Source organism: Eleutherodactylus coqui, chromosome 8 (assembly GCF_035609145.1).
Source record: "Eleutherodactylus coqui strain aEleCoq1 chromosome 8, aEleCoq1.hap1, whole genome shotgun sequence".
Lineage (NCBI taxonomy): Eukaryota > Metazoa > Chordata > Amphibia > Anura > Eleutherodactylidae > Eleutherodactylus > Eleutherodactylus coqui.
In genome coordinates this window covers 174,231,674-174,255,458 of record NC_089844.1, presented here as the reverse complement: position 1 = coordinate 174,255,458, position 23,785 = coordinate 174,231,674, and the positions used below count along the sequence as shown (strand labels likewise).

At 45.8% G+C, this 23,785-nt stretch overlaps 1 protein-coding gene across 1 annotated transcript; it reads left to right on the top strand.

Moving 5' to 3' along the window:
- The first annotated feature begins 2,437 nt into the window (after positions 1 to 2,437).
- Positions 2,438 to 23,141, top strand: LOC136577693 (microfibril-associated glycoprotein 4-like). The gene is made up of 6 exons (XM_066577610.1): positions 2,438 to 2,470; positions 11,449 to 11,574; positions 18,203 to 18,360; positions 20,859 to 20,955; positions 21,045 to 21,239; positions 22,691 to 23,141. Exons 2-6 carry the CDS (start codon positions 11,484 to 11,486, stop codon positions 22,957 to 22,959), a joined length of 810 nt encoding a protein of 269 aa, XP_066433707.1. The 5' UTR covers positions 2,438 to 2,470; positions 11,449 to 11,483; the 3' UTR covers positions 22,960 to 23,141.
- The last annotated feature ends 644 nt before the right edge of the window (positions 23,142 to 23,785 follow it).

Sequence of the window (23,785 nt, the reverse complement as noted above, 5' to 3'; positions counted from 1 at the left end):
ACACCCAGGACTGTGACTGTAACAAGGGGGCGCCCTCTACATCTAGAGGAAAGAAGGTTTCTACACAACATAGAAGGGAGTTCTTTACTGTAAGAGCAGTGAGACTATGGAACTCTCTGCCTGAGTTCTTGGTGTACAAGAGGGACCTGGATGCCGTTCCTAAGCAATACAATATTACATGTTATAGTCACTGATTACTTCAAAAGGGTTGGTGATCCGGGGATTCTTCTGATTGCCAGATTGGAGTCAGGAAGGAATTATTTTCCCTTAAGGGTGCATTCACACGAACGTATATCGGCTTGGTTTTTACGCCGAGCCGATATACGTCGTCCTCGTGTGCAGGGGGGGAGGATGGAAGAGCCAGGAGCAGGAACTGAGCTCCCACCCCCTCTCTGCCTCGTCTCCGCCCCTCTGCACTATTTGCAATGAGAGGAGGTGGGATGGGGGCGGGGCTAAGGTCTGAGAATTAGCCCCCGCCCGTCCCGCCTCTTCCCATTGCAAATAGTGCAGAGGGGCGGAGAGGAGGCAGAGAGGGGGCGGGAGCTCAGTTCCTGCTCCTAGCTCTTCCATCCTCCCCCCCTGCACACGAGGACGACGTATATCGGCTCGGCATGAAAACCGAGCCGATATACGTTTGTGTGAATTCACCCTAAATGTGGAGGCTTGGCTTCTACCTCATTAGGGTTTTTTGCCTTCCTCCGGATCAACATGGGGGGTAATAGGCTGAACTGGCTGGAGATATATCATTTTTTAACCTTTCATACTATGATACGTCGCTGTTCACACCAACAGAAAAACATACATGGATGCAAACACAAGGGTACTGGGAAGGAAATGAGGAAACCAACACCCTCTAGCTAGAGGGGCTGGTATTTATGTGCAGGAGACCAGTGGTGATTGGCTGGATGGAGAACTCCACACCCAGCCGGCTCAAACATCCCACACCTGTGACAGTGTGCTCTTAGAAAACCAAGGAACTACAGGTCCCAGAAGCACAACCTGACAACAGACGGACATAGTAAGCATACCACTGCAATTAGTGCGACAGGAACTACTGTATGGTGCTGCAAAAACATGGTGATAGATGTGGTATGGCTACGGTTGAAAAAAAACCAAAAATACTTGCCAGTGTAAAAGGGGCATGGTTTGGGGGCTTTGGTTGGGGGTATAGCTTATCACTATGTATGTTTTTAACTACATTTTTCTAGTGGCCCCAGCTACTAATTGTGTTCCTCTCAGTGACCCTTGGACCCAGTAGTGGTTGCAAAAGTAATCGTTCACCAGTAGTAATAGTGACACCCACAGTGACCTCAGTAGTAATAGCGACCCCCACAGTGGTCCCAGTAGAAAGTGACCCCATAGTAGCCCCAATAATAACAATGACCCTCAAAATATAAGCCCCAGCCAAGCAGCAAGCGGACCAGCCAGCACATCCACTTAACTGAGGTTCCGTCCTGGACAGTAGCCACTGTAAACTCCCACAGGACTCTGGACTCTTCCGCCTGGTGTCTTCATTCTTACACGTACTGTATGCGGTGCAGACGCTGGGGCCTAGGGTTCTCTGTGAGTTTACAGTGAATGGCGTCTGGGACAAAACCTCAGTTCAGTGAATGTGCTGGTGGGTCTGGTTGCTGCCCGGTCGGCGTTGCTCAATGCAGGTAATTATTTTTTACTGGCCTCTAGTAGGGCTGGTAAAATATAAATATTGGCACAAGCCTCCTGGGCAGATTACCGTCTGGACCTGTGGTTATCTTGCCGGGTGGCAACCCTAGGTATGACCTCTATTATAAATGTCACAGCCTCTAAAGTGTACTGGCTCTGCTAGAATGGTAAGCCAGAGCGTGCCACCCATTATTGCTGCCTGGCCGGGTGCCGAGGATCTGACAGTATTCTTGCTTCCCGATGACATAGCCCTTCACCTGACTACTGGGATGGTTTTATTTCTGTGATTCAAATAAATCTGTGTCCACTTTGACTCCCAAGTGAAGTGTTTTTGCGTTTACTCCAGAGTTCAGGGTTTACTCTAGATTGGGTTGTTTACGATGACGTGAAGGTCCAACCCAAGTTCAAAAGTCAAGCACTTTATAAGACATCAGAATCAGAGGATGGGGGGAACGCTTGGCAGCAGCTACGGACCTGGACCCTCCACAGCGATGGTGTATAGTCCATTATATAGAAACTATGGAGTGCGGCTGGACCACTTCACATCAGGGTATAATTTAGCAGGAGACACTGACACGTATCATTTCTGACGTGTCCTGAACCAAATTCCTTACGACTGAGGGCAACAACCCTAAACAGGAAGTCCCATCAGTTCTTAGAGGATGGAAAGAGGAAGACATATATGTGTAAGTCAGTGAGTTCTGTGCCCATGTGACATATAGCGACGCACAGTATATAGAGGGGTCAGCAGTGATCCCATTCTACAGATCTGGAAGGAGCATACGCCTCGTATTGATAAAAGTCTCCGGTAAGTTGTCTCGGTCAAGGAAGGCTGGAAATAGTAATCCTAGTCCTGCAACCTATAGCTGAGGTCCACCGCTAATCATCAGTATGTCGGTAATGTATCCAATCGTTCCAAACATGTAGACTTCAGCTCTGATGCCTACAAGTATCCCCTGTTGGTGATTTGCATTCTGGGAAGTATCAGCTCGTGGCTTGATTCACTGCGTGTCGCACGCGAGGCAGCAAATATGCAATGGCATTGTGTACTTGCGGCATGCCAACAATCGCCATGCACTGTCTTGGCATGAAATACGCGCCAAGATAGAACATGCTGTGATCTTTCCTGCAAGCGTATTCGCACAATATGTGTGAGCAGGGCAAAGTAGGGCAAAGTAAGTGGCACCAGTGTTATAGTATTATTGGTTCAGCCATGTTGTTAGTGTCCAATAACTACCACTAGAATAGAGAGTGCAGCTCCGGAGTATAATACAGGATGGAACTCAGGATCAGTACAGGATAAATAATGTAAAGGACTGTTTGCTGAGATTAGTTCTATATATTGTGGTAGAGGAGCCACTGTGGTGACGTATATGAGTGACCAGGCGGCCATAGTTCAGGAAAATGGGCAGCAGAGAAAGGCCATTCCTAGCTGTAGAGCTACGTCATTATGAGTCACCTGAGAGGGCTTGTTAAAAAGAAGCTGTGCTTCTCAAAAATGGCTCCCATTACCAGTTCGGACAGAGAAACTGCCTACACAAAAGTCCTGTATACTGACTTCAAGGCACGGCAGGGTATGAGACGCACACTATGCTTGTATATGATATATGGTTTGATGATGTATGCAGTTTTGGGCCCTAAGCCTTAATATTAGAGAGCTGCCACTGTTAAATGTGTAGTAAGAGGCCAGATGGCCAAGATTTCTGTTTTTCTGCACTGTGTTGCTGCCAGGTGTTATTGAGCTGGCAGGAGTCTGACTGAAAGAAACTTCAGTGTGGAAGTTGATTTACTTTGTGTGCCGTATGAGAAAAGATGGTGTACCTAGGTGAGTGCCTAATCCCGGATGTCACAATATATAAACTATAAGGTGCCATCTATATATATATATAAATGAATGTATGTCTGTGTGTCTGTCTGTCCTTTATGCATTACTACACCATTCCTCCAATCGCCATAAAACTTTGGGAAGTTGTTGAGTACACTCCTGGGAAGATTACTGGCATAGTACAACTATCCTACGATAGGTGGGGTGCGTGCGAGCGTCAACAGTTATGCCCCCCAGACAAAGATCATTCAATTTCCATCTCAAGCACGAAAGCAAAAGGCATTACGAGTAGAGATGAGCGAACACCAAAATGTTCGGGTGTTTGTTATTCGGAACGAACTTCCCGTGATGCTCGAGGGTTCGTTTCGAACAACGAACCCCATTGAAGTCAATGGGCGACCAGAACATTTTTGTATTTCGCCGATGCTCGCTAAGGTTTTCATGTGTGAAAATCTGGGCAATTCAGGAAAGTGATGGGAATGACACAGTGACGGATAGGGCAGGCGAGGGGCTACATGGTGGGCTGCATCTCAAGTTCACAGGTCCCACTATTAAGCCACAATAGCGGCAAGAGTGGGCCCCCCCCCCCTCCCAACAACTTTTACTTCTGAAAAGCCCTCATTAGCATGGCATACCTTTGCTAAGCACCACACTAGCTACAACAAAGCACAATCACTGCCTGGATGACACTCCACTGCCACTTCTCCTGGGTTACATGCTGCCCAACCGCCCCCCCTCCCCCCCACAGCGCACACCAAAGTGTCCCTGCGCAGCCTTCAGCTGCCCTCATGCCACGCCACACTCATGTCTATTTAGAAGTGCGTGTGCCATGAGGAGGAACCGCAGGCACACACTGCAGAGGGTTGGCACGGCTAGGCAGCGACCCTCTTTAATAGGGGCGGGGCGATAGCCCACAATGCTGTACAGAAGCAATGAGAAATAGAATCCTGTGCCACCGCCATCAGGAGCTGCACACGTGGGCATAGCAATGGGGAACCTATGTGCCACACACTATTCATTCTGTCAAGGTGTCTGCATGCCCCAGTCAGACTGGTAATATGCACCTTAACAGTAACCGCGTTGGTGGTAATGTGGTGGTGACTGCGGACCTAGTAGCACGGCTGTATTTTGTTGGTTTTCGGAATGCGGCCAGGATTAAGTGGGGGGATGGTGTGGGGGCTCTCTTGTTGTGTCGGTAAAGGTGAAATTCTTGGACTGCCACCAGACGAACCAATGCAAAGGCATTTGCCAACAATGTTTTCCCTGTTGGAGGAGGAGGGGGATGTTTTTGAGGCACTACGTGTCCTCTCCACGTGTCCGTGGTTATATGCACCTTAACAGTAACCGCGTTGGTGGTAATGTGGTGGTGACTGCGGACCTAGTAGCACGGTTGTATTTTGTTGGTTTTCGGAATGCGGCCAGGATTAAGTGGGCCGTGGCGGGGGGATGGTGTGGGGGCTCTCTTGTTGTGTCGGTAAAGGTGAAATTCTTGGACTGCCACCAGACGAACCAATGCAAAGGCATTTGCCAACAATGTTTTCCCTGTTGGAGGAGGAGGGGGATGTTTTTGAGGCACTACGTGTCCTCTCCACGTGTCCGTTCCATGTCAGCAATAGTAGCACTCAAGACAGGCCCCAGTAACAATTCTGAAGCAGCAGTATAGCGGGAGCGCAGTCTTCGTTCCATGTCAGCAATAGTAGCACTCAAGACAGGCCCCAGTAACAATTCTGAAGCAGCAGTATAGCGGGAGCGCAGTCTTCGTTCCATGTAAGCAATAGTAGCACTCAGGACAGGCCCCATTAACAATTCTGAAGCAGCAGTATAGCGGGAGCGCAGTCTTCGTTCCATGTAAGCAATAGTAGCACTCAGGACAGGCCCCATTAACAATTCTGAAGCAGCAGTATAGCGGGAGCGCAGTCTTCGTTCCATGTAAGCAATAGTAGCACTCAGGACAGGCCCCATTAACAATTCTGAAGCAGCAGTATAGCGGGAGCGCAGTCTTCGTTCCATGTCAGCAATAGTAGCACTCAAGACAGGCCCCAGTAACAATTCTGAAGCAACAGTATAGTGGGAGCGCAGTCTTAGTTCCATTTCAGTAGCCTTAGTATAGCCAAGGCACAAGTTACATTTATGTAGCTAAAGTGTAGGCCAACCCCACACACCTTTCTGTACCATGAGTGCAGGCGAAGAACATAGAAATTACTATGATTACACTGTAGGTGAGGGCCCCAAAAAATTGGTGTACCAACAGTACTAATGTACCTCAGTAAAAATTGGCCATGGCCAGCCAAGAGGGCAGGTGAAACCCATTAATCGCTTTGGTTAATGTGGCTTAAGTGGTAACTAGGCCTGGAGGCAGCCCAGTGTAACGAAAAATTGGTTCAAGTTAAAGTTCCAACGCTTTTAAGCGCATTGAAACTTATAAAAATTGTTCAGAAAAATTATTTGAGTGAGCCTTGTGGCCCTAAGAAAAATTGCCCGTTCAGCGTGATTACGTGAGGTTTCAGGAGGAGGAGCAGGAGGAGGAGGAGGAATATTAGACACAGATTGATGAAGCAGAAATGTCCCCGTTTTGGATGGTGAGAGAGAACGTAGCTTCCATCCGCGGGTGCAGCCTACGTATTGCTTACGTATCGCTGCTGTCCGCTGGTGGAGAACAGAAGTCTGGGGAAATCCAGCCTTTGTTCATCTTGATGAGTGTTAGCCTGTCGGCACTGTCGGTTGACAAGCGGCTACGCTTATCTGTGATGATTCCCCCAGCCGCACTAAACACCCTTTCCGACAAGACGCTAGCCGCAGGACAAGCAAGCACCTCAAGGGCATACAGCGCTAGTTCAGGCCACGTGTCCAGCTTCGACACCCAGTAGTTGTAGGGGGCAGAGGCGTCACCAAGGATGGTCGTGCGATCCGCTACGTACTCCCTCACCATCCTTTTACAGTGCTCCCGCCGACTCAGCCGTGACTGGGGAGCGGTGACATAGTCTTGGTGGGGAGCCATAAAGCTGGCCAGGCCCTTAAAGACTGTTGCACTGCCTGGGATGTACATGCTGCTCGATCTACGCACATCCCCTGCTACCTTGCCCTCGGTACTGCGCCTTCTGCCACTAGCGCTGTCGGCTGGGAATTTTACCATCAGCTTGTCCGCAAGGGTCCTGTGGTATAGCAACACTCTCGAACCCCTTTCCTCTTCGGGAATCAGAGTGGGCAGGTTCTCCTTATACCGTGGATCGAGCAGTGTGTACACCCAGTAATCCGTCGTGGCCAGAATGCGTGCAACGCGAGGGTCACGAGAAAGGCATCCTAACATGAAGTCAGCCATGTGTGCCAGGGTACCAGTACGCAACACATGGCTGTCCTCACTAGGAAGATCACTTTCAGGATCCTCCTCCTCCTCCTCCTCCTCCTCCTCCTCCTCCTCAGGCCATACACGCTGAAAGGATGACAGGCAATCAGCCGGTGTACCGTCAGCAGCGGCCCAAGCTGTCTCTTCCCCCTCCTCCTCATCCTCCTCATGCTCCTCCTCCTCCTCCTGTACGCGCTGAGAAATAGACAGGAGGGTGCCCTGACTATCCAGCTGCATACTGTCTTCCCCCGCCCCCGTTTCCGAGCACAAAGCAGCTGCCTTTATGGTTTGCAGGGAATTTCTCAAGATGCATAGCAGAGGAATGGTGACGCTAATGATTGTAGCATCGCCGCTCACCACCTGGGTAGACTCCTCAAAATTACCAAGGACATGGCAGATGTCTGCCAACCAGGCCCACTCTTTTGAAAGGAATTGAGGAGGCTGACTCCCACTGCGCCGCCCATGTTGGAGTTGGTATTCGACTATAGCTCTACGTTGTTCATAGAGCCTGGCCAACATGTGGAGCGTAGAGTTCCACCGTGTGGGCACGTCGCACAGCAGTCGGTGCACTGGCAGCTTAAAGTGATGTTGCAGGGTGCGCAGGATGGCAGCGTCCGTGTGGGACTTGCGGAAATGTGCGCAGAGCCGGCGCGCCTTTACGAGCAGGTCTGACAAGCGTGGGTAGCTTTTCAGAAACCGCTGAACCACCAAATTAAAGACGTGGGCCAGGCATGGCACGTGCGTGAGGCTGCCGAGCTGCAGAGCCGCCACCAGGTTACAGCCGTTGTCACACACGACCATGCCCGGTTGGAGGCTCAGCGGCGCAAGCCAGCGGTCGGTCTGCTGTGTCAGACCCTGCAGCAGTTCGTGGGCCGTGTGCCTCTTATCGCCTAAGCTGAGTAGTTTCAGCACGGCCTGCTGACGCTTGCCCACCGCTGTGCTGCCACACCGCGCGACACAGACTGCTGGCGACATGCTGCTGCTAACACATCTTGATTGCGAGACAGAGGAGGAGGAGGAGGAGGAGGAGGAGGGTGCTTTAGTGGAGGAAGCATACACCTCCGCAGATACCAGCACCGAGCTGGGGCCCGCAATTCTGGGGGTGGGTAGGACGTGAGCGGTCCCAGGCTCTGACTCTGTCCCAGCCTCCACTAAATTCACCCAATGTGCCGTCAGGGAGATGTAGTGGCCCTGCCCGCCTGTGCTTGTCCACGTGTCCGTAGTTAAGTGGACCTTGGCAGTAACCGCGTTGGTGAGGGCGCGTACAATGTTCCGGGAGACGTGGTCGTGCAGGCCTGGGACGGCACATCGGGAAAAGTAGTGGCGACTGGGAACTGAGTAGCGCGGGGCCGCCGCCTCCATGATACTTTTGAAGGACTCCGTTTCCACAACCCTATACGGCAGCATCTCAAGGCTGATGAATTTTGCGATGCGGACGGTTAACGTTTGAGCGTGCGGGTGCGTGGCGGCGTACTTGCGCTTGCGCTCCAACAGTTGCGCTAGCGACGGCTGGACTGTGCGGTGCGAGACATTGGTGGATGGGGCCGAGGACAGCGGAGGTGAGGGTGTGGGTGCAGGCCATGAGACGGTCGTGCCTGTGTCCTGAGAGGGGGGTTGCATCTCAGTGGCAGGTTGGGGCACAGAGGGAGAGGCAGGGGTGCAAACTGGAGGCGCTGAACGGCCTTCGTCCCACCTTGCGGGGTGCTTGGCCATCATATGTCTGCGCATGGTGGTGGTGGTGAGGCTGTTGGTGTTGGCTCCCCGGCTGAGCTTTGCGCGACAAAGGTTGCACACCACAGTTCGTCGGTCGTCAGGCGTCTCTGTGAAAAACTGCCAGACCTTAGAGCACCTCGGCCTCTGCAGGGTGGCATGGCGCGAGGGGGCGCTTTGGGAAACACTTGGTGGATTATTCGGTCTGGCCCTGCCTCTACCCCTGGCCCTGGCCACCGCACTGCCTCTTGCAACCTGCCCTGCTGATGCCCTTGACTCCCCCTCTGAAGACCTGTCCTCCTGAGTAAGCGTTGCACACCAGGTGGGGTCAGTCACCTCATCGTCCTGCTGCTCTTCCTCCGAATCCTCTGTGCGCTGCTCCCTCGGACTTACTGCCCTTACTACTACCTCACTGCAAGACAACTGTGTCTGATCGTCATCGTCCTCCTCACCCACAGACAGTTGTTGAGACAGTTGGCGGAAGTCCCCAGCCTCATCCCCCGGACCCCGGGAACTTTCGAATGGTTGGGCATCAGTGACTATAAACTCCTCTGGTGGGAGAGGAACCGCTGCTGCCCAATCTGAGCAGGGGCCCGAGAACAGTTCCTGGGAGTGTTCCCGCTCCTGAGCAGGTGTCATTGTAGTGGAGTGAGGAGGCTGGGAAGAAGGAGGAGCAGCAGACAGAGGATTCGGATTTGCAGCAGTGGACGGCGCAGAACTGCGTGTTGACGATAGGTTGCTCGAAGCACTTTCTGCCATCCAGGACAGGACCTGCTCACACTGCTCATTTTCTAATAACCGTCTCCCGCGTGGACCCATTAATTGGGCGATGAATGTGGGGACGCCAGAAACGTGCCTCTCTCCTAATCGCGCAGCAGTCGGCTGCGACACACCGGGATCAGGAGCTCGGCCTGTGCCCACACCCTGACTTGGCCCTCCGCGTCCTCGGCCGCGTCCACGTCCTCTAGGCCTACCCCTACCCCTCAGCATGCTGTATTACCAGTGATTTGATTTCACAGGCAGGAAATAAATTGGCGCAAGACTGCAGGCCAAATATAATTTTTGCCCTTTTTGGAAAACGAAAGGCCCCACTGCCTCTAGTGAATGAATAATCTAAGTTTAATAACTGTGCTGTTTTCCTGCTAATGTGTCACAGAACGTGAGGGTAGCAGAGTTATTAACTGTGGCAGAGCAGGTATTTTTTTTTCCCAATTAGGGAAAGCAAATGGCGAAGCCAGCAGTAAAGCGTAGCTGGGTGCGTCTGATTTAGCAATGTTGTTCACGCAGCTCACACGTGTCCACAGCCCTTAGGACGGACAGAGGCTGGACAAATAGAATTATTTTCCGTTTTTTTGCACCAAAAGGCAGCACTGCGTATATTCTATGAACATGAGAAGTTTAATAACTGTGCTGTTTTCCTGCAAATGTGTCACAGAACGTGAGGGTAGCAGAGTTATTAACTGTGGCAGAGCAGGTATTTTTTTTCCCAATTAGGGAAAGCAAATGGCGAAGCCAGCAGTAAAGCGTAGCTGGGTGCGTCTGATTTAGCAATGTTGTTCACGCAGCTCACACGTGTCCACAGCCCTTAGGACGGACAGAGGCTGGACAAATAGAATTATTTTCACTTGTTTTACAAGCAAAAGGCAGCACTGCGTATATTCAATGAATAATAACGGTGTTGTGGCCCTGCCTATACAATTCTTTCCCTGCAGTGTCAATGGAGGGTGGAATGCTCTGCAGAGGCGATTTTGAGAAGCCAAAAAAAAATGCAGCACAGCTAACAGCAGCCTGGACAGTACTGCACACGGATAAATATGGCCCTAGAAAGGACCGTTGAGGTTCTCGAAGGCTACACTCACTCCTAACACTCTCCCTGCCTATGCAGCACTTCTGTCCCTAATGCCAGGTGCAACGCTCTGCAGAGCCGATTTTGAGAAAAAAAAAATGGCACTGCTAACAGCAGCCAACACACAGCTATCAGTGGCCCTAATAAGGACCTTTGGGGGGTCTTGAAGCCTACACTAACTACCAATTCTTTCCCTACAGCAGCTCCGGTACAAACAGCACTGTCCCTCATCTAACTCACCAGGCATCTGAGGCGAGCCGCGGGAGGGGCCGACTTTTATACTCGGGTGACATCTGATCGCCCCAGCCACTCACAGCAGGGGGGTGGTATAGGGCTTGAACGTCACAGGGGGAAGTTGTAATGCCTTCCCTGTCTTTCAATTGGCCAGAAAAGCGCGCTAACGTCTCAGGGAAGGAAGTGAAAGTAACCCGAACACCGCATGGTGTTCGTCACGAATAACGAACATCCCGAACACCCTAATATTCGCACGAATATCAAGCTCGGAAGAACACGTTCGCTCATCTCTAATTACGAGTAACGGGATGCGTGTTCAACTACAAAATGATGCATCCACCGAACGTATCACAAGACAATTGCTGGATATTGGATTGGGAATGCTGAGTTAACATGAAAGCTGCGCTGTGATTGGTTGCTATTTCTTATACTGCTGAGGTAAAATAAACACTGCACTGTGATTGGTTGCTATTTCTTATAACGCTGAGGTAACATGAAAGCTGCTCTGTGATTGGTTGTAATATATTATACCGCTGAGGTAACATGAAAGCTGCGCTGTGATTGGGTCTTATATATTATAAAGCTGGGGTAACATGTAAGCTGCACTGTTATTGGTTGTTTTATATTATACCGCTGAGGTAACATGATAGCTGCATTGTGATTGGTTGTTATCTATATATATAAAAACAAATGTACGTCTGTGTGTCTTCGCAGCAACGCGCGACGGGTAAGCTAGTTATATTATATAACCTGTTCATTATATGGCGCATGGACTACAGCCTCCAGCTTCTAGTGACACTTACCTCCATCATGTCTCCTTTAATCTAGGCTGAACACATATTGCTCCTGTCATTAGTCTGAAGATGTGGAGTTTCCCAGCCATCGTCACGATCATCATGTTTGCAGGGAGCAGTGATCAGTCTTTGGATATCAGTCACAGAAACAAAGATAACAGTGAGTATCACCTCCCGGCAATCTCTCGCTGATCACTATCTATGTACTTCCTAATAAACCGGCACCTCACCGCTCACTGCAGGTCTGATATTCTATAACGTACGAGACCAAACTTCTTTCCTCCACTGCAAAGAAAACGCAACGCAACTGCACTGGCCTATGCAGTTTTATGTAGGTATAGTTCAGCCCATGGTTGGCCTTTGGGGTGTGCGATCTGTGTAACCACACAGGGCGCATGACCCTCCAGAGATGAAAGGTGGCGCTGGTGCCACCCAATCGTGTACTGGAACAGACAGTGACAGCATCACACAGCGAATAGATTTAGATGAACATCAGCAGATAGTGTACATACGCAGCGCCTGCACCCCTTTTCTCTTGATGCCCTGCTGTCAGTGTCTAACGAGGATGCCAGTCAGTGACAGCATCACTCGCTGCAGCTGTTGCTTGCCTGTATAGTAACACTAGCTGATATACCCAACTTCGCCCAAGTTAATTTGATACAGGTGTTTACGTTTTGTTTGCATGGAAAATTTTGTGAAGTCAAGGTTACTTTATAGGATCGAGGAATAAAATATGTATAAACATAGAGGAGCGTTAGATTCTCCTCAGGTTGCATGTACAGATGTCCCTCTGCAGAATGTGCCACCCCTTCCACTCTTCTTATTTAGGACCTAAAGAATGCTCACGCCAAATTTCACGCTTGTACGGTATCAAGAAGTTATATTACATAGGGGTGCACTTACTTTTGCAAATAGTATTGAATAATTGAGTTGTGACCCCTTTACTTTTCCTATTTTGGACCTAAAGAATGCTCCTGCCAAATTTCATGTTTGTAAGACATCGGGAAGTTACATTACATTGCAATTAGCTTTGAATAATCGAGTTGTGACCCCTTTAATTTTCGTATTTAGAGTATAAATAATGCTCGGGCCAAATTTCACACTTTTATGACATCGGGAAGTTAGAGAATTAGATTTGCTACATTACACAGGGGTGCCAATGCTTCTGCAATTAGCACTGAATAATCAAGTTGTGATCCCTTTACTTTTCCTATTTAGAACCTAAAGAATGCTCCTGCCTAATGTCATGTTTGTACGACACCAGGAATTTAGAGAATTAGATTTGGTACATTAACCAGGGGTCCTAATTAGGGATGAACGAGTATACTCGCTAAAGCACTACTCGCTCAAGTAATGTGCTTTAGCCGAGTATCTCCCTGCTCGTCCCTGAAGATTCGGGAGCCACCGCAGCTGACAGGTGAGTCGCGGCGGGGAGCAGGGGAGAGCGGGCGGGAGAGAGGGAGAGAGAGATCTCTCCTCCGTTCCCCCCTGCTCTCACCCGCAGCTCCCCACCCCGCGGTGGCCCCCGAATCTTCAGGGACGAGCAGGGAGATATTCGGCTAAAGCACATTACTCGAGCGAGTAGTGCTTTAGCAAGTATACTTGCTCATCTCTAGTCCTAATACTTTTGCAATTAGCATTAAATTTTGGAGTACAGCCAATATACTGATGTAGCAGAACTGAATTTATCATTTAACTCTTTTAAACTGTATTGTTGGTGTATTTTATGAACTCTATGAGTTACAAATCTCATCAAAAGCCATCACATCACAAATTAGCACTAAACATGACAAACATGTTTGTATGACATCGGGAAGTTAGAGAATTAGATTTGGTACATTACACAAGGGTGCCAATACTTTTGTACTTAGCATTGAATAATCGAGTTGTGACCCCTTTACTTTTCCTATATAGGACCTAAAGAATGGTTGTGCAAAATTTCATGCTTGTACGGCATCGGGAAGTTAGAGATTAGTGGCCAGTCAGTCAATGAGTCAGTGAGTCAAAAAAAAAAAAAATTAAATAAAATAAATAAATTTAAAAAATAAATAAATATATATATATATATATATATATGTATATTTGCATGTCTGAATCCATCTACTCTTCTTTATGTTGGCCGTTGCCCCACTAAGGTAGGATGCCGCTTCCAGTCAACTTGTAAATTATTTTTATATAATAAACAAAACAAAAAAGGTACAAGGACGATGCAACGCATTTCGGAGCTATAGTTCTCCTTTCTCAAGCACAAGTTCATTACATGTGAAGCATCTGGCCGGGACTATATAGTATCATATCATCTATTTGGTGGTAATGTGGGGCAGGGTGATCATAATTATGTTCGTTAGTGTGGATGTGTACGAACGATCATGTTGCTCCAGCGAGAAAGCCCCAAATGTGAGCCTGCGTTCCAACTATCAGAAATACTACTCCACCATTAGTATTGCACATCCCCCGGTGTGCGTTTCAGAGTTATGCCACGTGCTGAAAGTAGAATGTTACAGGCTAGTATATTACAATTCATCTTAAAATTAATAAACATGTGGTTATAAATCTGGGATCACGATGGGTTGTAAAAAATATTAATCAATGTATCTTGAAGTAAATAATATTTCTTGTATATACCCTTTTTTATTTATAACCTTCTTTTATTAACAAAAAAAAAACATAATAAACCCAAATAATATAAAGCAAAATTACTATAAAATGTAAAACATACAGAAACAAAATCTTAGGGGATTAATTTATTGGGACCCACGTGGTCAAACCAAAAACATTTGGTAAAATATAACAAAGGATTGGTGATCATACTCAAGATAACTGATTTTGTAAAATCATCAATGGAAATGTGGACCGACCAGGAGTAATCAAGGAGATTGTATAAGACCATAAAATATCTGTGTTTCTAGGTAATCATATATAAAAAATTATGTAAAAAAATAAAATATTCGTATATGGGAAAAATGATAAAAGGACCGAGAGGAGTGTGAGACTACAAAATAACATCATGCTCTATACAGACATAATTTGCCATTTTTTTTCTAGCCCATGTTTCCCTATAAAGCCTTCCTATGTGTTGCATCGCATCCGTGTTTTCATGCGGTGCAATACAACTTTTACAGTAGGAAATCCTACGGTCAAAGCCCTAATCTAAGCTCGAACTGCAGTAAAAAACAAAAAAATAATAATACATCACCTATGAGGCGCTGTCTCTTCAAGTCTGGCACTCATCTTCAGTCTTCTGCCAGCCTTTCCTGGATTGGAGGATCAAAATCACTGCCTCCAGGAATGGCTGGCTGTGATTGGTTCACGAGCACCATGGCTCAGCCAATCAGAGCCAGCGTTCGATGAACCAATCACAGTCATTCAATGATTCAATGAATGGCTGTGATTTGTTCCTCGAATGCTGGTACTGATTGGCTGAGCCATGGCTCTCATGAACCAGTCAGAGGTAGAGCTTCCTGGAGGCATTGATTTCCGAAGACCCGGCCAGGAAGCTCTGCAGGAGATTTTAAGCAACTGCCAGGGGGCTTAATGGGAAAACGCAGAGAGGAGAGGTAATGTATTCTTTTTTTTTTTTTTTTCTGCAGCTATGGATTATTTTGGGCATAAGGCTTATATTTCAAGTCCCCTCCCTCTGAAAATTCTCGCATGTGGTGCCACAAAGTCACTTTATTGCCGCTGATCACCGAAGCGATATTGCTGCGATTTTGTCATGTCAAATTTATGTCGCCCGTGTGGATGAGCCCTTAAGATACTATAAGTTACAATAACAATTAGAAATTGGACTAAAAAGTGGACTCGAAAATGGGGATTTGTACAAACAGAAAGTGAGTGAAACAATGACTAAACAATGAAAATATAAACTATATGTAAAGATCACTGTTACATTTTCTCTAATACGTCATTTAAACCATTCGGCACGAGTCTGTTAAGCTGAAGTATCCAGTACATTTCTTTAGATTTGAGTTTTATAAAGTGACCTTGTGTGACCTTCCCCAGCGGTGTAATCAACATTAGACCGGAGCCTCTATTATGATCACTGGAGAAATGTCATGATACACTGTTTTTGGAAATCCATTCTGGATATTAAAACAGTGCTTGTCTATTTAGGGTCCTGAGGGCGTTCATAGTCCTCCAAATATACCTGTGGCTACACAGATATTCTAACTGGTAGATTGTACAACTCGAGCCAAGTGAGGAATTGTTTCAGATGAAAAGATCTATTTTCTCTCTTTACAAATATCCTTGGATATTAACCCTTTCCAGTCCAATTTGTATCCTGGTTTTCGTAGGGGGCTTACTCTTTTTCTGCCGTTAGACAACAGCGCTATATGCTGGCTAAAGCCAGTACTGCATGAGGTGACACGTTGGATAGGCTCCGACAGCAGAGAGGCTGGCAATATACAGTAAGAGAACCCCGACGGACGTCTTCCAACATCAGAGCTGTACAGCCTTAAATCATAATGTCTTCACAGGTCAGACAGTGGATTGGAAAGGGTTAAAACAACATTTTCAGTTCTGAACCCCACCTTTAAAAGAACCCTTTAAAAGTGCAGATGTAACACTCCTCACTAGGAAAAGTGGATTATCTGATTATGTGGGGAAGACGGGGCTACAATATAAATCAAAGTTCTGTTTATTCAAAAAATAACAGTTGGTTGTTCTGAAATCTCATTAGTGAGAAAGGGCTCACTGTTAAGAAAATTGTAGATCAATGTATCAGTTAATTATTCTATATTGCATTGTAGACTAGGAATATATAGCAGTGAAGGGGTTAAACGAAACTCTTCTATAGGCCTGCATGTCTTCTGAGGAAGAAAAATTAGGAGATAAGACAGTCTACTAAATCACCCATGTATGTTTATAGATAATGTATACAGGAAGACGGGGTAGACTGTAAGGCGCTTCCCAGGCCTTCCTTTCTCCTGAATTTATGACGGTCTTATTGTATGTAATAGATACACTTAAGGAGGTGTAACTTATGTTAATCATTTTTTGTTTTAGCCTATCATGTATTATTAATCTTGGAGGTGTATATACTTTTGCTGTGATGTCATTTATAGTATATAATCTTTGACCACCTTAGAATAAATTAGAAAATCACTTGATACCACATAGCTGGATTGATTTGAATTTCTCCTGGGCCCAGACTTCTGCACGGGATCTGGGATCGTCTTCTCTTTGATAAACACATAAATTCTCTTTACACTCACCCCTCAAGGTTTCCAGTTGTCTTGAAATGATGTTTTCCACATGAGCGAGTTGGAGTTTTTTGCCTTCCTCTGGATCAACATTGAGTGGTAATAGGTTGAACTGGATGGGCATGTGTCTTTTTTTTTTTAAGCCTAACATACTATGTTACTATGTAAATGTAAACAGTCTCTGCCAAAACTGATTGTGACACTAAGTATATATATTGTGGCAAGTGGGGTCACTCGCTTGCCGATCCATGACTTCTTGGTCTGGAAATGGGCACAACACGTGTACAAATGCCTCAAAGGCTCAGAAGACTTGCATTCTTTTTAAATCTGGCACCTGCCAGCATTTATTCCACAGCAAAATGTATGCACAGCATGCAAATACAGTCCATATGTAATGTCCAGGGTTTAAAACCCACAGGGCCCCATCACTAACCCCACCAGGGCATCTGGAGGGTGTCCTACTCCGTCAGACAGGTGACAGGCCCAACTGGTTTACACTGGACCTCAGGGTCCAAATTCCTGATGTGGCTCCTTCACCGCCTGTCTGGCTAGTAGCCAGCTTTCTATCTGCTCTACTGAGCTACAAGTTCCCCTGAGTGTGGCAGGATCTGCTCCTTTTATGTTAGTACCTGCCACACCCATAGGTGTTAACTCTTTCTCTGGTTCAGGTTAACCAAACAAACACAGTAATCTGTACTCCGAGGCCCTCTACAGGCAACTCTTGCTACTGCATTACCACAATATGTATATAAATGAATGTATATATAATTTTATCTGTATATCGTAAGTACAGATCTTATTTCCTTAATGTACCCTCACATAAATGTAAGCTTTTTTTTTAGTACACTTTGGTGGTGGTGAAACTAGTTGGGGCAAAAGGAAATTTTTTACAGGGTGCCATCTGTCCAAAGGTTGACCCTGGTTCAGTTCACTTGAAAGCAGTTGGTTTCCCTCTCTTCATGCCAAAGAAAGAAAGCCGACTTCAGTAATGCAGCTAATCATACTAAAGGAAAAGGAACTAGAATAGTGTAATACACAAGGGGTGAATCAAATATTGTCCGACTTAATCAAACTTACAAGAGAACATAGTTAGAAGGTATAAAAATCCGTAGAGCACACAACAGCAAATGCCCGACTCTGGGTTTTGCTCAGTTGCTTGTTTCGGGGCATGTTGGCGTACACGTCATCTGGGTTTGAGTAGTGGCAGGTCAAATCGGATTAAATTAATGAGATTACACAAAATTATATTAAACATTCTCATAAATTTCATAAGCAAACATTAAATATATAGTTTTTTTTAAAGACAGCGCTACAGTCCCTAAATACTGTATAGAACTAGACAAACTGATGACATCAGCAGACACAACTCATACACACAAATGCCCACATGATTAAGCAGCCAACCAGCGACCATAACTCACAATTTTCCACAATTTCCTTACTTTGTGGGGAGAAGTAGTCAGAGAGGGGGTGGCTGAATTCCATGGGGTCTCAGCTATGCATTTGAGCTAAAATGTTTCAGAAGTGCAATGTGGCAGCTGTGGACCTGTAACTCTGACCCCCTGCTGTGTCCTCTCCTTCTAGTTGTTGGCTGCATAGATTCCTGCCGCCCCTATGACTGCTCTGATGTGTCAGCCCAGGGTCTGACAGCGGACGGCGTGTACCTGATATATCCAGGTGGGGCGAGTTCTCCACCCGTCTCTGTGTATTGTGACATGACCAGTGCTGGTGGACCCTGGACGGTGAGTACCGGTCCCCATACTGTCATATAGAGTCAGTCTTGTTAATATCTAAACATATGCTTCTGTCTAAGCAGCCATAGATCAGCAATTCCAAATCTACACCAAGATCTAAATGATCCTATAAAGGGGCCAAATCTTGGTGCATACAATACTGGGCAAAAAGTACTGCAAATTAAGAATATTTGAAAAAATGGAAATGTTAATAGTTTATTTTTGTCAATTAACAAAATGCAAAGTGACTGAATAAAAGAGAAATCCGAATCGCATCAATATTTGGTGTGACCGCCGTTTACCTTCACAACAGCATCAGTTCTTCTAGATATACTTGCACACAGTTTATGAAGGAACTTGGCAAGTGGGTTGTTCCAGACTTCTTGAAGAACTACACACAGATCTTCTGTGGATGTCGGCTCGCTCCAATCCTTCTGTCTCAAGACAGAGTGGATGATGATAAGATCAGACCTCTGCGGTGCCAAATCAGCACTTCCAGGACTCCCTGTTCTTTACACTGAAGATAGTTCTGATTGCCATTGGCTACATATTTGAGGTTGTTGTCCTTCTGCAGAATATATTTGGAGTCAATCAGACGCTTCCCTGATGGTACTGAATGGTGGGTAAGTATCTGCTTTACTATTGAATGATAGGTAAATATTCATGGTGTCCTCAGCATTAAGGACATCATAAATCCTTAAAAAATCCCCAACTCCATGTGCTGAAATGCAGACCCAAACTTGCAAGGAACTTCCATAGTGAATCATTGTTGCCTGCAGACACTCATTATTATTTGGTAGAGATGAGCGAGTATACTCGCTAAAGGCAATTGCTCGAGCGAGCATTGCCTTTAGCGAGTATCTTCCCTGCTCGAGACTGCAGGTTCGGGTGCCGGGGCGTGAGTAGCGGCTGTCAGCAGGGGGGAGAGAGGGAGAGAGAGATCTCCCCTCCATTCCGCCCCGCTCTCCCCTGCAGCGCCGTGCCCGCTGCCGGCACCTGAACCTGCAGTCTCAAGCGGGGGAGATACTCGCTAAAGGCAATGCTCGCTCGAGCAATTGCCTTTAGCGAGTATACTCGCTCATCTATATTATTTGGCTCTCTTCCATTCTTTACTGTTGCCTGCAGACACTCATTATTATTTGGCTCTCTTCCATTCTTTACTGTTGCCTGCAGACACTCATTATTATTTGGCTCTCTTCCATTCTTTACTGTTGCCTGCAGACACTCATTATTGTACCGCTCTTCAGCCCTTCGGTGAACTAACTGCCTTCTGGTTCAGAGAAATATTTCAAATTTTGACTGATCAGTAAAGAGTACCTGCTGCCATTAATACATCCCAGTTCCTACAGTCACTTGGCCTTGTTTCTTTTGGCTTTTTGGATTTTCTATCAAGATCAGTTCTGGCCAGACTCCTCTGAACAGTAGATAGGTGTACCTGGGTCCCACTGGTTTCTACCAGTTCTGAGCTGATGGCATGGCTGAATTTCTTCTGATTTTGAAGGGTACTAAACATGATGTGTGTTTATCTGCTGCACTAAGTCTCCTTGGCCGTCCACTGTGTCTACAGTCCTTAAAGTTGCTCACTTATTGTGCTTCTTCAAAAGAGCTTGAACAGCAGATCTTGAAACCCCAGTCTGTTTTAAAATATTTGCCTGGGAAAACCTTACTAATGCATTATAACTGCCTTGTGTCTTGTTGTTGTGCTCAGTCTTCCCATGGTGTATGACCTGTGACAAGAAACTGTCTTCCACAACCTCACCTTTGTTGCAGAGTTTAGTTGTTTCTCACCAGTTTTAAGCCTCCTACACAGCTGTTTCTGTTTCAGTTAATGGCTGTATTTCAACCTACATATAAAAATGGTGATCATTATCACCTGTTTGTTATGATTGATTAATCATAAACCTGATTGTAATCCTACAAAATTCCTGACTTTGTGTAATTGTACTTCGAAGAATTGATGCTGCTGTGAAGGCGAAGGACAGTCATACAAAATATTGATGTGATTTACATTTCTCTTCTAGTTCCTTACCATATTGGCAATTGACAAAGATAAACTATTAACACTTCTATTTTTTAAGGTATTTTTTCTTTGCAGTATTTTTTCCACACCTGTCCAAAACTTTTCCACAGTAATGTACATCCCTTCTCCATAGCCACTGTATGGGAATCCATAGAGAGTCCCTTTAAGACTTCATCAGCCAATGATCTACTCCAAATTACTCCCAACTAGTCATTGTCGCCCTGTAAATGAACCATCTGCTGATCTCCTATCGAAAAATGTTACCAGCATCTCAAACATTCTCACTGGGAAACAAATGTACTCAAGAAGCATAATCCAATTGGACCTGCTGTAGGAAATATTGATACCTTCCATCAGTGCAGTTGGGTCCAGAAGCCTTCATAAATGGATCCTAGCAGTCTCCATCATGCATCCATCCATCCATCATCCTAGATTGTGCAATGTATAACTGTGAAGGGTTACCTCCAGACTCTACCTCTTCTTGCAGGTCTTTCAGAAGAGGTTCGATGGCAGTGTGGACTTCTACCGGGGTTGGGAGGACTATAAACTGGGATTTGGACGAGCGTCTGGAGAATATTGGCTGGGTAACTGCTTGTTTCTCACTCTTGGGCTTTAGATTTTTACATCAGCCGCACATTTGGGGTTACACATCACTGTACATTCATCTCCTCAGGTTTACAGAACATTTTCCTCCTAACCCAGAGGAAGACGTATAGCCTGCGCATCGACATGGAGGACTTTGATAACGAGACTCGACATGTGACTTATGACTCCTTCTCCCTCTCACCTCTGGCTGTCAACCCTGATGAGGATGGATATGAACTGTTTATTGATGGATTCAAGGAGGGAGATCCAAAGAAACGTACCGGTAGGTGAAGAAGGAAGTGGTTGACATTATATTATCCCATACATTTTTATTTTTTACGTGTCTGTTGTCTTTATGGATGATCTTGTTCACAGGTGAAGGTGCTGAAGTCCTAAATAACTCTAAATGTGTCATAATAATATTATTTTTGGGAGCCCCCAAAAATTGGCACTCTGATTCAGGTGTCAATGGCCATAAAGAAGACTAACCAATTAGCATTTTCATAATTTACATTGAGATACATTTGATTTTCACGCGGTCCATCCAATGTCTCATTTTCCTTGTCTTGATAAGCTGGTATGGAAAGTGGCTTCCGCCTGCTCCTCCGTTTGGCCGTCCACTTCCAGACCAATACTGCAAGGAAGAAGGGTAAACTCAGAACCGCCACTCCAGTGGATAAGAATAAAACTTTATAGCACATTGCACATTTGGAAGCCCAGATCCTGGATCTAAATGAGCAGCTTGCAACACTGAGATCCATTGGCAATATGGAAAGTAGTTTGCTGCTCACTGAGCACTCACTGGGGCAGATGTGGGGGTGGATGTTAGTTTGGGAGAGCAGGATGAGCAACACCACCTATCGGAAGGCAGCATTCCTATAAGACAATGTCAGACTTTTTGACAAGTCTTGTAATAATGACTGGGAATATAAGCCAAAGCCGGAATCCTCTCCGGAAAGAAAGGACAAACCATACACATACGGCTGTTTGGGGATATTTGCCCCTTATTAGTGTGCAGTAGGTTTGCTGGCTTTGCTAGGTGAGAGGCCTTTGATGTATAGGTCTGGAAGGATATGGTTTCTTCATAGAGAGAGCCCCCAGCCAAGCTAGCAAACCTAATGCACACTGATGAGGAGCAAATACCCCAAACAGCAGTATGTGGATGGCTAATCCTTTCCTTATGGAGAAGACTGGCTATGGCTCATATTCGCAGTCATTGTTGCAAGACTTGCTAAGCGGTCTGACATTGACTTGCAGGAATGCTGCCATCCAATAGTTGGCGCTACCGAGGTATTGTTCCATCTTCCCATTTACATAAATTTCCCAGAGGGGCACAGATGGCCTTATAAGTCTCTTCACTAGGTGCTCCCCCCAAAGGAGAAAAAATACCCTTCTCATCCAACACCAAAATAATTCTGAAATGAAAGTTTTATTGTGGAACACGACTGAGATTAAAAAATAGTCAAGAGTCAAAAAGTGTCAAGATGTCACCAAGGAACTGAACGATTAGAGAAGAGGGAGTTTATTCCAATGATTGTATTCCTGAGGTTCTTTGTGGTGAAATGAAGAGGCTGTGTTCTATGGGAGAGATCTGTAGATGTATCCACTTGACATGTTGGATGTTCACGTTTGATAAGTGGTTAAGAGAATAATCAGGAAGGGGATTTACCGTTGTGTCATCTGAGCTATCTACTTGGATCATCTCTATTGATGATTTTGCGTTTCCATTCACAGGAAATTCTCTACAGGGGCATAACCAGTTTAAATTTTCAACCCACGACCACGATAGAGATATATATGTCGATAACTGTGCAGTGATCTATCATGGAGCTTTCTGGTACACCAAATGTCACAGCGCCAATTTAAATGGGAAATATCAGCATGGAATCACCACGGAGTACGCCACTGGCCTTGTGTGGGTCACATGGAAAGGAGCCTACTATTCATTAAAAAGGACTGAGATGAAGATTGCACCAACATCTGGTGATAGCAGCAAATCATAATACCGCCAAGAACCCATCTTCATAACAGATGGCCAGACCGACGAGTCTTTATTCTTGACGATGTTAGGCTTCATTACCAATGTAACACCTTGGGGATTCATCACTTAATAAAGCAGCTTATTCTTCTGTCTGATTCACTTATCGCACTTATAAATGTAATAAACAATTCATAATTCTGTGTTCTTCGATCCCTCCAAAACAAAACATAATGTGTAGATGTGGATGACACTAAACAGATCCAGCCAGACAACACTTGAGATATTGACGTCTCTCGTGACTACGTCTTACATCAGGTTATCGCTTGTGTATCTTGGCTAAGGTCTAGTAGGAAATAACTGCACCCTGAAGATGAATCAGTCATTGTCTGTGTAATTAATACACAAAGACCTATTATTCTTTCCTGATAGACATTGGATTTCACATGCATGCCCCTATCACAAGGTCAGTGGGGAAGATTCTCATCTTCCCCCAGTGAAGGTTAGGTGCAGGACGAGTGGGTTTATCCTTGTCCTAGTTGGATATCTTTATTTTAAAATCAATAAAAAATGTATCAGGAAAATAAAAGAACAGAAAAAAAGAAGTATATATATATATATATATATATAGACAAAAGCACTGACTGACGCACTGACTCCCAATTCTCCAACATCCCGATGTCGTAGAAACATGAAATTTGGCACAAGCATAGATTATGTCCAAAATAGGAAAAGTAAATAGGTCCCAACTCCATTATTCAATTCTAGCGCAAAAGAATTAGCGTCCAAATTTTACGTACGGAATCTAATTCTCTCACTTCTTGGTGTTGTAGAAACATGAAATTTGGCAC

What these genes read in the sequence shown, in the direction of transcription:
- LOC136577693 (XM_066577610.1), top strand. Translation starts at nt 11,484, where the DNA reads ATGTGGAGTTTCCCAGCCATCGTCACGATCATCATGTTTGCAGGGAGC. An exon ending in GTCTGGAGAATATTGGCTGG is followed by an intron (nt 20,956 to 21,044) that starts GTAACTGCTTGT and finishes TCATCTCCTCAG; the next exon opens with GTTTACAGAACATTTTCCTC. An exon ending in AGATCCAAAGAAACGTACCG is followed by an intron (nt 21,240 to 22,690) that starts GTAGGTGAAGAA and finishes TTCCATTCACAG; the next exon opens with GAAATTCTCTACAGGGGCAT.